We start from the raw sequence: 14,000 nt of genomic DNA, 5'->3' as shown, positions 1-14,000 counted from the left end.
CTTGCACTATCTGTCTATTTTTATAAGTTATAGTAATTTTTATGCCCTGCACTGTACTGCTGCCGCAAAACAACACATTTAATGACATCTGTCAGTGATAACAAACCTGATTCGGACTCTGTGGACAAGTACTCAATGGTTAGCATGGATTTGGTGGCCGAAGGGCCTGTCTCCGTGACTCTCCCAGCCTGTAGACCTTCTTCATTCCAGGGCTGAACTGAGCGCTCAGGAATTCACCCGTGGAAGGAGGGATACAGCGAAGGGGGAAGGCAGATGAAGAGGGGTGAGAGGTTAAACTCGTGTGGAGCACGAACATCGGCACAGGCCAGACGGGCCGAACGGCCTGCTTCAGTGATGCTGCATTGCTCCGGGCTTTGCCCGGGTTCATTGGGGAGAGCGGGAGGCCGCCTACCTTCGAGAAGTAGCCGACGATGTGGAAGCCTTTGCAGTCGTACTCGGTCATCACGTAGAAGAGGAAGGGGTCGGTGTCGTAGTACAGAGTCTTGTGGTCCAGGAAACACTTGGCCAGCAGGCACAGGTTCTGGGAGTAGTTCTGTTTGCAGCGGGAAAAGAAACAGTGAGCAGGGGGGGGTACAAACCCCGGGTTACGGACCCCTGACCTATGGACGCCCCTCCATATGAGATCGCTCCCATAGTATTAAGAGTCTGTCATACCTACCCTACAGACGGCAGAACTAGCTTCCTCTCTCTCTCTGCACTTTGAGTAGAGTCATACAGTAACACAGCTCAGAAACAGGCCCTTCGGCCCAACTGGTCCATGCCGACCACTGCATCCTCCCTGCTAGTCCCAGTTGCCCCCCACCCTCGCTCCATGTACCTATCCAAATGCCTCTTAACTGTTGCAATTGTACCCACCTCGACCACTTGCTCTGGCAGCTCATTCCAGATACTCCCCACCCTCCGTGTAAAGAAGTTACCTCTCACATCTCTTTTAAATCTCTCCCAACTTAGCTTGTATGTCCCCAACCCAGGGGAAAAGACTATGACCGTCCACCATAAACATCCCCCTCATGATTTTATAAACTTCCTTGAGGTCACCCCTCATTCTCCTGCACTCCAATGAATAAAGATCCAGTGTGGCCAACCTCTCCCTATAACTCAGGCCCTCTAGTCCAGGCAGCATCCTCAAAAATCTCCCCTGCACCCTCTCCAGCTTGACAATGTCTTTCCTGTAACAGGGTGACCAAAACGGTACCCAGTGCTCCGAGTGCGGCCTCACCAACGATTCATATCACTGCAACATACTGTCCCTACTCCGAAACTCGATATCGTTCTTTCTTAACTGTTCTTTCTCATCAGTCTTGTGCGTTTTTGAGTGGTTATTATGAAGTGATTTTTCTGTATTTGGGGACAAAATTGACCGCAAAACCAGAATCTGTTCTTGACTTGGGGATGCTCTATAGCTGGAAATAGGGGTCTGCCTCTTGCTGTCATCTCCTTTGCTCTCTTGACATCCCTGCCTCGCTCACAGCCTCCGGTTCCTCAACCGCGAGCCGACTCGCTCCTCCCCCCTTGCTCACGAGACGTGGGCGTCACGGACGTTTATCGCCCATCCTAACTGCCCATCGAGAAGGTGGGTGGGGGTGAGCTGCCTTCTTGGACCGCTGCAGTCTTTCTGGTGAAGGGGCTCCCGCAGTGCTGTTGGGGAGGCGGTTCCGGGGTTTGGACCCGGTGACGGTGAAGGAGCAGTGCTGTAGGAGTGAAGGGGAAGCCGCAGGTGGTGGTGTTCCCCTGCGCCCGCTGCCCTTGTCTTCCTTGGTGGGAGAGGCGGTGGGTTTGGGAGTTGCTGTGGGAGTAGCCCGGGTGTAGACAGTGTACACCGCAGCCACCACAGTGCAGGAGGGGGGAGCGTTGAGGGAGACGGATGAGCAGACAATCAAACTGCTTTGTCCTGGACGGTGTCAAGCTTCTTGCGAGTCGTTGAGCATGTTGTGTGCGGTGAGCCAAAGCAGGCTACCAACAAGCTGGGAGGCTGTGTGACTGGTTACACCTTCACCTGATCGTTTTGATCTCTGCTGCTGAGAGACAATAGATTTGGGCCTGCCATCTGCAACGTACAATGGTGATGCTGAGGGAGCGGTGCTGTGGGAGGAGCGGTGAGGAGGGAGCGCTGTGCCGCGGGAGGGGCGGTGAGGAGGGAGCACTTCACTATCAGGAGGTACCATCTTTTATATGAGACATGACACCAAGGTCCTGTCTGCACCTTAGGTAAAAGATTCCACCAACTCTACCGAAAGAGGAGCCGATGACTCCTCCCCTCAGTCACAGATCTATTATCTCCCAGCTAACTAAAAGCAAACAGAGAGAGGGCCACGCTCCTGCCTGTGGGAGCCTCTGTGCGCAAGTGATTTGCCAGGCAGGATCTCCCAGTGGCCAGCCATTTTAATTCCCCTCCCCATTCCCAGACCGACATGTCTGTCCTCGGCCTCCTCCACTGCCAGGTCAAGGCCAAACACGAATTAGAAGAACAGCTCCTCACACTCTGCCTGGGCGGTCTCCAACCTGGCTGCATGGACGCTGAATTCTCAGACTTCTGGTAACTGCTCCCCCCACCTCCCCCCCCCCCCCCCCCGTCCTTTTCCTCTCGCCTCGATCCACCTGCTCCCCATCACCCTGTCTCTTTCCTCTCCATGCGCCCATCACCCACACACAGTCCTCCCACTGGTTCCCCTCCTCACCTCCCTCCCTTTATTTCATGCTGCACTGACCTCTCCTCTCAGATTTCATCATCTTCAGCCCTTTGTCACTTCCAGCTATCACCTCCCAGCTTCTGACATCAATCCCACTCTCCCCCCTCCCTCATCTGTCTATCTCACCCCCTCCTCACCTGGATCCACCCATTACCCGCCAGCTCTTGCCCCACTCCTCCCCTCCACCTTCTGATCCCTCTTTCTTCCAGCCCAGATGAAGGGTCTTGACCCGAAACGTCGACTGCCCATTTCCCTCCACAGAGGCTGCCTGACCCGCTGAGTTCCTCCAGCGCTTTGTGTGTTACTGGAGGAATCCATCTCTCTTATCCCTTATCCCCCAATGAGCACGGTTAGGGCCAGCCAGAGCAGCAGAGAGACAGACACGGGTTTCTACCTTGTTTTTCCTGCCATCGATTTCGAAGAAGGAAATGGTTCCTTTCCTGTAGATTTCATTCCCTGGAGGATGTCGCAAGTTACATTTCGTCTGGAAGGAGAAGAGAGGAAGGGTCACGGGCAGCCGGGTCGTACGTGATGACGTCTGCCTCTTTAAGAACAGTTCAGGCGGACTACTGGTAACTCCCAACTGCAATAACCACCTTACCCGCAATTCTAACCATTCGTTTCAGAAAGTTTCATTCGTAATCCCTAATGCCAATATAAAAGGGCAGGCACTGTAGTGAAGCGGTTAGCATAACACTATTACAGCGCCAGCAACCCGGCCACCGTCTGTAAGGAGTTTGTACGTTCTCCCTGTGTCTGCGTGGGTTTCCTCCGGGTGCTCTGGTTTCCTCCCACATTCCAAAGACGTAGGGGTTAAGAAGTTGTGGGCATGCTATGTTGGCGCCGGAAGCATGGCGACACTTGTGGGCTGCCCCCAGAACACTCGATGCAAAAGATGTATTTCACTGTGTGTTTCGATGTACATGTGACTAGTAAAGATAGCAAATCAAATCGAATCGAATCAAAAAGGACACAGTGGAGTCGCAAAATGGAAACACAAGAGACTGCAGACGCTGGAATCTGGAGCCACACACAAGATGCAACAGGTAAGACGGTCTCGACCCGAAATGTCGACTGTCCATTTCCCTCCATAGATGCTGCTCGACCCGCTGAGTTCCTCCAGCATCTTTGTGGCTCCAGATTCCAGCCTCTTGTGTCACTTGTAGCTTGGGTCAGGAGAATACGACTTCTGCCACCGTGTCAGAAGGTTGTTGGAATCTGGGACACCGGGAGAAGTTTGTATGTTCAGAGCTCGGCTCAGAGGATCGTGGGGTTAAGGCACACTGCAGGCTGGCATTTCACACTTCAGTGGCGTTCCACAGTCGGAAATAGCGTCGGCAGATGAGACACAACAATAGAGCATGTGGTATTGGGGGTGATATACTGGTGTGGACGGAGATTAACAGACAGAAAGAGCAAGAATAAAGGGGTAATTTACAGGCTAGGGGTTATAACTGGTGGGTTCCCCAGGGATTGATGTTGCTGTTTGCAATCTACGTCAATAACTTAGATGTGGGCAGCAAGCGTTTTATCTCCAGGGTTGTTGACAATAAATAGCTGGTAGCAGTGTGAGCTGGGAGGGGATATAGATAGGATAAGTGGATGGGCGTCGACATGGTAGCTGGAATGTGGAAATATGAGGTCATCCACTTTGGTACACAAGGTAAGAGACCTCAGAAGGATCTGGATGTCCTTGTATGAAAGGCACTGAAGATTAACATGCAGGTACACCAGGAGACCGATGGTATGTTGGACTTTATTGCAAGAACAGAGACACCTTGCTCCAATTATATCGCGCCCTGACCAGATTGCAACTGTAGTACTGTGTACAGGTTCGGACTGCCTGCCTAAGGGGGCAGATACCCGCAACAGAGTGAAAATCAGAATTAGGAACACGAATACGCATTCAGTCCTTCGAGCCTGCTCCAGCATTCATCAACATGATGGCTGATCTCTCCCTCAGCACCGTCTTCCTGCACTGTCCCCACACGCTTTGATACCAGGCATCTTAATGTCTGAGCCTCCACTCAGAGGGTGGTGAATTCTAAAGATTCACCACACTCTGGGTGAAGAAATTTCTTCTCATCCCTATCCTAAGCTGCCTGCCCTTTATTCCAAAATGTGACCCTTTGTTCAAGAGATCCCCGCCAAGAGAAAGATCATCCCTACACTCGCCCTACATTCAGATGAAGGGTCGAATCTGGAGGGGTGCTGCTGGGAAAGTGGGGGGAACATGAAAAAGGGGTTAATGCAAGCACAAGCTGCTGGAGGAACTGTGGAGGCAAAGGGATGGTCCACGTTTTGGCTCAAGACTTCTGCCTCAGGACTGAGGGAGTAGAGGGGAGATGGCCAGTATAAAGAGCACTCTTCCCACTGGGTCCCCACCCCCTACTGTTTCTATCTGCCCTCACACTGCGGGAGGGGGCGGTGAGGAGGAATCGCCACACTGCGGGAGGGGGCGGTGAGGAGGGGGGGAGGGGGCACCACACCGTGGGAGGGGTGGCAAGGAGGGAGTGCCACGCCCCGGGAGGGGCGGTGAGGAGGGAGCGCCGCGCCCCGGGAGGGGCGGTGAGGACAGGAGATACCATCTTCCATATAAGACATGACCCCAAGGCCCTGTCTGCAACTTAGGTGAAAGATTCAGCCTGCTCTACTGAAAGAGCAGCTGATGGGTTCTCCCCTCAGTAACAGACCTGTTATCTCCCAACCAATGGCACTGAAAGCAAACCAAGAGAGAGAGCCACACTCATGCACCTGGGAGCCACAGTGCACGCTGCTTTACACCTGCAAGACTTTTGTCCGTTGAAGTGCTTGGAGAGTAACTAAGACTCAAAACCTCGGCTCCTCCCCACTCACCAGGTGCCTCTGCAAGCACTTGAGGCTCTTCAGGTACTTCAGGCAGAACTCGCAGAGGTAGAGGACGGGCAGAGACGTCAGCTCCTGAGGGTAGGGAGAGAAATACCAGGGTTTCAGGCGGTGTCGGCCCAGCTCGATGCATTCGATGTTCTTCATCCGAGTGACTATGTCATCGTGACTTCTGTCCGACACCAGGCTGCCCGTCATCCGTGGGGCGGAGGGAATCCCGTCCGAGCTGTCCTGCGAGTCCTGTGGGAGGGAGGGAGGGTGAGAAGAGAGGAGCAGAGCCCGTGCTTTCCTGGCTGTTCTCGGGGGGGGAGGGGGGAGAGGGGAGGGAAGGGGGCTGGTCAGTGTTACTTTTAATTCTGGGGAGACAGTTAGAGGCGGGAGGCAGTTAAACATTCCGTGATGTCACCGGACACCTTGCGCCGTCACTGTGACATCACAAGAGGGCGGGGAGGACCCGGAGGCAGTGGCTCACAGGAGTGAACCAGGCAGGGCAGAAGGAGTCTGCGCCAGGATCCAATCTTCAAACCAGAAGCCCCCACCCACCCCGGACATTCTCTCTTCTCCCCCCACCCCATCGGGCAGAAGATACAAAAGCCTGAGAGCACGCACCACCAGGCTCAAGGACAGCTTCTACCCTGCTGTTATAAGACTCTTGAACGGTTCCCTAGTACGATAAGATGGACTCTTGACCTCACAATCTACCTCGTCGTGGACCTCGCACCTTATTGTCTGCCTGCACTGCACTTTCTCTGTAGCTGTAACACTACATTCTGCATTCTGTTATTGCTTTTCCCTTGTACTACCTCGGTGCACTGATGAGATGAAATGATCTGTATGGATGGCATGCAAAACAACGTTTTTCATTGTACCTTGGTACATGTGACAATAATAAACCAACTTAGCAATGAGATCAATAGATTTTTAGGAAATTAAGCATATAGGGATTGAGAGGCCAAATCGATCAAGCAACAGGATCGTTGTGACTTTAAGGACTGGTGGAGCAAGGTCGTGCGATGAATACCATATTCATACTTCTAGTACTCGTTGGGAATTTTTATTTAACACCTGCACATTCTTTTTGTAACCTGAAGCCTCGAGCTGTACAGAGGCGAACAATCAGTAAGATGCTAATTACCATCCACCCTGGTTCTGATAAGCAAGGAAGCCCACCGAGTCCATGCCAACCACTGAATAACCATTTATACTCACCTGCACATTACGGGGCAATTTATATCAGCCAATTAATCCACCAACGCTCATGCCTTTTGGAATGTGGGAGGAAAACGGAGCACCCAGGGGAAACCCACGCGGTCACAGGGAGAATGTGCAAATTCCACACACACACACACACACACACACACACACACACACACACACACACACACACACACACAACGCCCGAGGTTGGGATCGAACCCGGGTCCCCCGGAAATGCAAGGCAGCGGCTCTACCTGCTGCACCACTGTTCAGCCACCTGATCAGTTCCCCAATGCCCGTGTCCAGTTGGCCCCAGATCAGCGGTAGGCTGACTGAGGGATGGATGAGAGTGGGGATGAGCAGGGAAATCGATGACACCCTTTCCAAAGGGGGATTATTTGATGCTGTCACTGGCCCTTCTGAGGATACTGGCGAGGGGAGCGATCACTCAGCAAGGGTGGCCCGTACGAGATGCCATATAACAACAGCACCACCCCACTGCCATCAAGGTATCTGGCCCATTCTCCATCGAGCAGGAAGGTTAAGGGGAGATTTAATCGGAGCGTTGAAAACCACGAGGGGCTTTGATTGGATGAAAGTGTTTCAGAGGGGCAAGAGGCTCAGAGAGCAGAGGGATAGGGAGCGATAAAGAACCCGCAGTGGGCTTCTGTCAGGAGCACAGTGTTTGGAAGGCCGGTGGGAATGGATTCAGCGGGAACTGGAAGGGGAAGTGTGCCAGGCTGTGCAGAAAGACCAGGACTGGTTCGAAAGATCCAGCACAAGATCAATGGGCCAAATGGCCTTCTCCTGCCCCAAACCATTCCCTGGTTTCATATAAAGACGGGCACTTTTGTTTTTGGTCTTTCACAACCATGAGCTATCACAAAGTGTTGACAGATGACAAAGAATTGTTTTTGAAATGTTCGCCTCATTGACGTTGGTCAAGGAATAAACATCAGTCTCGGGACACTTCCGCTCCAAAGTTAGACCCACTGACAATGCGGAGTTTCCTCCTCGCTGCCCTTCCCACAGCATGACGCTCTCTCACCACCACCTCCCATCCCCCCACCAGCCCCCACAGCATGGCACTCCCTCCTCACAGCCCCTCCCACAACGCGGTGCTCCCTCACTGCCCCTCCCACAGCGCGGCACTCCCTCACCGCCCCTCCCACAGCACGGCGCTCCCTCCTCAGCAGCCCTCCCGCAGCGCGGCACTCCCTCCTCAGCAGCCCTCCCACAGCACGGCATTCCCTCCTCAGCAGCCCTCCCGCAGCGCAGCGCTCCCTCACCGCCCCTCCCGCAGCGCGGCGCTTGCTCCCTCACCACTCCTACCTTGGCATTGACATCACACAGCTACTAGCTTGTCTTGGGTGTGGGCACAGTGACATGAGGGATAGGAGGACACCCTGTGGGAAAAGGCAAAGGGATAACTTACCTCGTCGGTCCCCAGGCAGTTGGCCTTCCTCTTCCTCCCCGCCCCCACTGGAACCGGTCTCCTTGCTGAACCATTCTGCTGGAGGAAAAGGAACAAACTTACGTCAGACGGGACCCAGCCCTTTCAGTCTTACCGTCAGAGAGCGCTCAAACAACACGCAGCAGGAGACACGCCTTGGTCCAACGTCACTGGCACAGGGCAATTGTGGGAAGTTTTAAGGGAAATTCTTGTAGGGCTGCAGGGAGGGAGCAAAGGGGAGTGGGACTGACTGGGGAGCACTTTCAAAGAGCCAGCCCAAGAATGATGGGCTGAACGGCCCCCTCCTACGCTGGGTACTTCAACTGTGTGTGTGTGTGTGTGTGTGTGTGTGTGTGTGTGTGTGTGTGTTTCCCCCGGGTGCTCCGGTTCCCTCCCACATCCCAACGATGTGCAGGGTCGGTGGGTTACTTGGCTGCTGTAAATTGACCCCTATTGTGTGGGGAGTGGCAAGAGAAACAGGGCAGAATTGCTGTTAGTGTGGGGAGACTTGGTGACAGGGGAAGAAGTGGAGGAATGGGACGGATGGGATTGCACTGAAAGCTACCACAGAGCACAGTACAGGCCCTTCAGCCCATCAAGTCTGTGCCAACCATCAACCACACAGTGACACTAACACCATTCTATTCCCTCCAGTTTCCTATCAACTCCCCCCAGATTCTACCCCTCACCCACACGCTAGGGGGGTAATTTACAGTGGACAATTAACCCACCGACCCCACACATCGTTGGGATGTGGGAGGAAACCGGAGCACCCGGGGGAAACCCACAGGGTCACAGGGAGAATGTGCAAACTCCACACACACATGCAGCGCCGGAGGTCAGGATCGAACCCAGGTCTCTGGAGCCATGAGGCAGCAACTCTACCTGCTGCGCTGCTAGGCCAACTCAATGGGCTGAATGGCCTCGTTCTATCATGTGAAGAAACATGAGAAATATAAATTCTTTCAACGGGATACACCCATGAAGAATTTTAATTCCATGACTGACCAATTGTCCTCGAGGGAGTTATTGAGTGAGACACAGACCTGTGAATGAGAGACAGAACCCACAGTGTTTCCAATCCTTTTGCCCTTTCAGAGTTTGACAGCGATCTACAAGACAGACTTTAGCTAAGTAGCTTTACAAAGATTGCATGTTATACTTTCTACAAATACTATCAGTGCTTTTAATGCTATTACAAATCACTTAAACTACTCTCAGATCACCTAAACTGCTCCACATAAATCCCCATTAGTGGGTAGACACCGTGTGCCGACATTCCCCGGACAGTCAGTCTGAGCTGATCGGACTTTCCAGACTGACTCTCCTGATCGCAGCCCTGATTGCTCTTCATCCTCACTGTACCTGATCAGCTGCCTGATTTGTCATCTGGCATTTTGATTACAAAATAAACTGTCCATTCGTTGTGTCTACAGTGTTATCTCCTCACAAAGGCCTCCACTGCTAGTTCTTTTGAACATTGTCTTCAGTAGATCCACGAGATCCCAGTTTATTAACTTATATTGTCCCTCACGTTTGGAGCTGCTTTTCAATGTGACATAGAGCCACAATTCTTCCTTGTTAAATTTCTAACTGTCCTTTCTGTACATTCCCTCTGGGTTTTATTGTTCCATTTAACCATCTGTATGCTGAAGGAAATTCCACAGCCCTTCTCTTTGGACATCTACAACTTCAGATATTTCAAATGCTCTACTTCGTTAGGAGTTTGAGGAGATTCAGTATGTCACCAAAGACTCCTTACAGATTTCTACAGATGTACGGTGGAGAGCGTTCCGACTGGTTGCATCACAGCCTGGTACGGAGGCTCCAGTGCACAGGATCGCAAGAGGCTGCAGAGGGTTGTAGACTCAGCCAGCTCCATCACGGGCACAACCCTCCCCACCATCCAGGACATCTTCAAGAGGCAGCGCCTCAAGAAGGCGGCATCCATCACTAAGGACCCTCACCACCCGGGACATGCCCTCTTCTCATTACTACCATCGGGAGGAGGTACAGGAGCCTGAAGACCTACACTCAACAATTCAGGAACAGCTTCTTCCCCTCCACCTTCAGATTTCTGAACAGTCCACGAACCCATGAACACTATCTCGTTATTACTTTCTTTTGCCCTATTTATTTATTTTCTAATTTATAGTAATTTTATATCCTTGCACTGTACTACTGCCGCAAAACAACACATTTCACAACATACAAGTCAGTGACTGATTCTGAGTTCAGAAGGATGAGGGGGGCTTCTCATTGAAACCTACCGGATACTGAAAGGCCTGGATAGAGCGGACATGGAGAGGATGTTTCCATCAGTGGGGGAGTCTGGGATCCGAGCGCACAGCCTCAGGATAAAGGGACGTCCCTTTAGAACTGAGATGAGGAGGAATTTCTTCAGCCAGAGGGCAGTGAATGTGTGGAATTCGTGGCCACAGACGGCTGTGGAGGCCAAGTCATTGGGTGTATTTGTGGCAGAGGTTGATACTTGATTGGTAAGGGGATGAAGGGTTACAGGGAGAAGGCAGGAGAATGGGTTTAAAAAAAAGCCATGATTGAATGGCAGAGCAGACTCGATGGTCCGAGTGGCCTAATTTTGTTCCTATATCTTATGGATAACATCTATAAATGTGTGTGTCAGTCAGTGTTGTATACTGTGTCCTGACCTCGTCATTTTGTTGGACCATGTTTCCACACACTCATTCTTTAGCCTCTGTCTGCACCTTCTCCCTCCTTCCCCCCTCCATCCCCCCATTTGTTTTCCCCCATCTGTTTCCACGTATCACCCACCCGCCCCCATCTCTAACCTCCCGGCATCATCCCACACCTCACCTGATTCCACCCATCACCTCCCAGCCCCTGCCTCGCCCCACCCTACCCTCTCACCTCTTTATACCGGCTATCTCCCCTCCCCACACTCAGTCTGGGTGTGGGGTTTCGACACAAAACGTCGATAACTCCTCCCTCCTGCCCACAGGTGCTGCTCGACCCGCTGAGTTCCTCCAGCAGTTTTTTTGTGGCTCAGCCCTTAACTGTTCCTGTGTAAAATCTTTGTAGTTTCTTACTTCTAACTAATTTGTCTTTATGTTCTGACTGTTTCAAAATCAGTTTCTTAGTCAGTGCCTTAATGTTTTAATTAGTTCTCTCTCTCTCTCCTAGCTACATTAACCTTTTCATGATGTTGTGGATAGTGTAGAAGATTGCCAAAGATCAGTTGCAGATCTGGGCAGAGAAATGGCAGATGGAGTTTAATCTGGCCAAGTGTGAGGTGTTGCACTTTGGGAGATCAAATGTAAAGTACACAGTTAACGCAGGACCCTTTACATTTGAGCTGATGTGCAGAGGGATCTTGGAGTCCAAGTCCATAGCTCCCTGAAAGTGGCTGCACAAGTTGATGGTGTGATAAAGAAGGTTTGCTTGCCTTTATTAGATGAGGCTTTGAGTTCAAAAGTCAAGAAGTTATGTTTCAGCTTTATAAAACTCTGGTTAGGTCACATCTGGGATACTGCATTCAATTCTGGTTGCCCCATTATGGGAAGGACGTGGAGGCTTTGGAGAGGGTGCAGAAGAGGTTCACCAGGATGCTGCCTGGATTAGAGGGCATGTGGCATAAGGAGAGGTTGGACAAACTTGGGTCACTTCCTATGGAGCTGCAGAGGCTGAGGGGAGACCTGATAGGTTTATAAAATTGAGAGGCATAGATAGAGTAGACAGCCAGCATCTTTCTCCCAGGCTCGAAATGTCTAATTCTAGTGGAAATGCATTTATGGTGAGGGGGCGGGGGGGGGGGGGGGGGGGTGGAATTCAAAGGAGGTGTGCGGGGCAGATTATTTTACACAGAGAGTGATGGTTGCCTGGAATGTGCTGCCAGGGGTGGGGGTGGAGGCAGATATGATGGAGGTGTTTAAGAGGCTCTTAGATGGGCACATGGATATTCAGAGAATGGAGGGAGATGGACCTTGTGTAGGCAGAAGCCATTAGTTTAATTAGGCATATTAGCTCCATTAGTTTGACACATTATTATGGGCTGAAGGGCCTGTTCTTGTGCTGTACTGTTCTATGTTCTACGACATGTAGTCAAGTAACCGTGTCGTTCTTTAGTTCAAATTCACCATGCTTTGCCATGTGGTCTTTGCCTCACTCACCACCAGTCACACAGTGTCCCGGTACAACCTTACACAGAGCATCTCACGCAGATTCTCCTTCAGCTTTCGGTCGATCTCAAGACCAGGGAGAGTCTGGTTTGTCTTAGATAGTGGTCAGATTATTAAAAGCTAATTCATTCAGACTACTCCCAGCAAAAGCAAATAATTAACTACTCATAACTGACTTAACATCAGACCAATAACTGCTGGTGAGTTACACCCAGGTAATTTAATCCAATTCAAAAGCAGTTTTGGAACACTTCCCACTTGCTGAAGTAATTTCTCTGTGATCGACAACATACAGTTACCACACTGTACCACCAGGCTTAAGAACAGCTTCTATCCCACTGTTATAAGACTATTGAATAGACCTCTTATATGATGATGGATTCTTGACCTCACAATCTTACCTTGTTATGGCCTTGCACCTTATTGTCTGCCTGCACTGTAACACTTTAATCTGCATTCTATTATTGTTTTCCCTTGTACTACCTCAATGTACTGATGTGATGGAATGATCTGTATGGAGGGCATGCGAAGTTTTTCACTGTACCTGGGTACTTGTGACAATAATAAACCAATCTACCAGTTGAAATTGCCATTTCATGTTGTTAAGGAGCTCCAGAAAAAAACTTTACTGTCCAAGATGTTATTTCCACCTTAACCCTGAAATGTTAATTATATTTCTCTGGATGCTGCCTGACCGGCTGAGTGTTTCCAGCGTTTCCAACAGCTCTGCATTTTGCTGATTTATGTTCCTTTGTTTGTGTTATCTTTTTAATTGTCCTCATTAACCTGTCAACCAGATGACTTCATCTACAGTTTATCCCCCACAGCAACCCTATCCCAATCCCACCTTCTCTGCAATTTAGGTCTAACACTTTTTTCTCTTTCCCAGTTCTGATATTTGACCTTCAACCCGAAACAACTGCTTCTCTATCCACAGATGCTGTCTGACCTGCTGATTATCTCCAGCAATTCCTATTTTCATTTCCGTATTTCCATAAGGTCTTTAACGCAAGAAGGCAACATCCTTCATCAAAGATCCCCACCATCCGGGCCGTGCCATCTTCTCACAGCTCCCATCGGGCAGGAGGTACAGAAGCCTGAAGTCCCCACACCACCAGGTTCAGGAGCAGCTACTTCCCTTCAACCATTCGGTTCTTGAACCAACCGGCACAACCCTAATCAGTACAGCTTAGCAATACGGTGACTGCTTTGCACTAAAATGAACTTTATTTTTCATTCTAATTATGTTCTTGTAAAAATTGTGTATAGTTTATGTTTAATTTATGTTTTTCTTCTGAATGCTGCTTATCTGATGCTCTGTGCCTGTGATGCTGCTGCAAGTAAGTTTTTCATTGCACCTGTGCACACATGGACTTGTGCGTCTGACAATAAACTCGACCTTGACATATGAAGTTACTAAGACAGTGTCCTTTCATTATTCAAATCCCAGAAAGGTTTGAGAAATATCCCGAAGGAATACACCTTTGGCAATGTCCTCCACTTCTGCAAACAAACGCCCTGCTGTTGGACAGGTTTTGTGAATGCCCAGTGATTTCAACCGCAACTGCAAATCTAAGAAAGGCAGATGTTGGAGATCTGAAAATGCACTGCAGTTAG

The 14,000-nt window shown here is 50.6% G+C and overlaps 1 protein-coding gene across 9 annotated transcripts in view; it reads right to left on the bottom strand.

Moving 5' to 3' along the window:
• Positions 1-14,000, bottom strand: part of LOC127587022 (histone acetyltransferase KAT5) — a 57,520-nt gene that overhangs the window by 12,283 nt on the left and 31,237 nt on the right. For 7 of the 9 annotated variants that reach the window (XM_052045149.1, XM_052045147.1, XM_052045143.1 and 4 more), the window contains 4 exons: positions 8,209-8,286; positions 5,568-5,816; positions 3,106-3,195; positions 413-553 (listed from right to left, as the gene is read on the bottom strand). In XM_052045149.1, coding sequence (XP_051901109.1) covers positions 413-553; positions 3,106-3,195; positions 5,568-5,816; positions 8,209-8,286 — 558 coding nt within the window. The remainder of the gene's footprint in view (positions 1-412; positions 554-3,105; positions 3,196-5,567; positions 5,817-8,208; positions 8,287-14,000) is intronic. The other 2 variants (XM_052045142.1, XM_052045146.1) reach the window with 1 other exon arrangement.

Source organism: Pristis pectinata, chromosome 38 (assembly GCF_009764475.1).
Source record: "Pristis pectinata isolate sPriPec2 chromosome 38, sPriPec2.1.pri, whole genome shotgun sequence".
NCBI classification, from domain to species: Eukaryota; Metazoa; Chordata; class Chondrichthyes; order Rhinopristiformes; family Pristidae; genus Pristis; species Pristis pectinata.
This window is presented reverse-complemented; position numbering and strand designations above follow the sequence as displayed.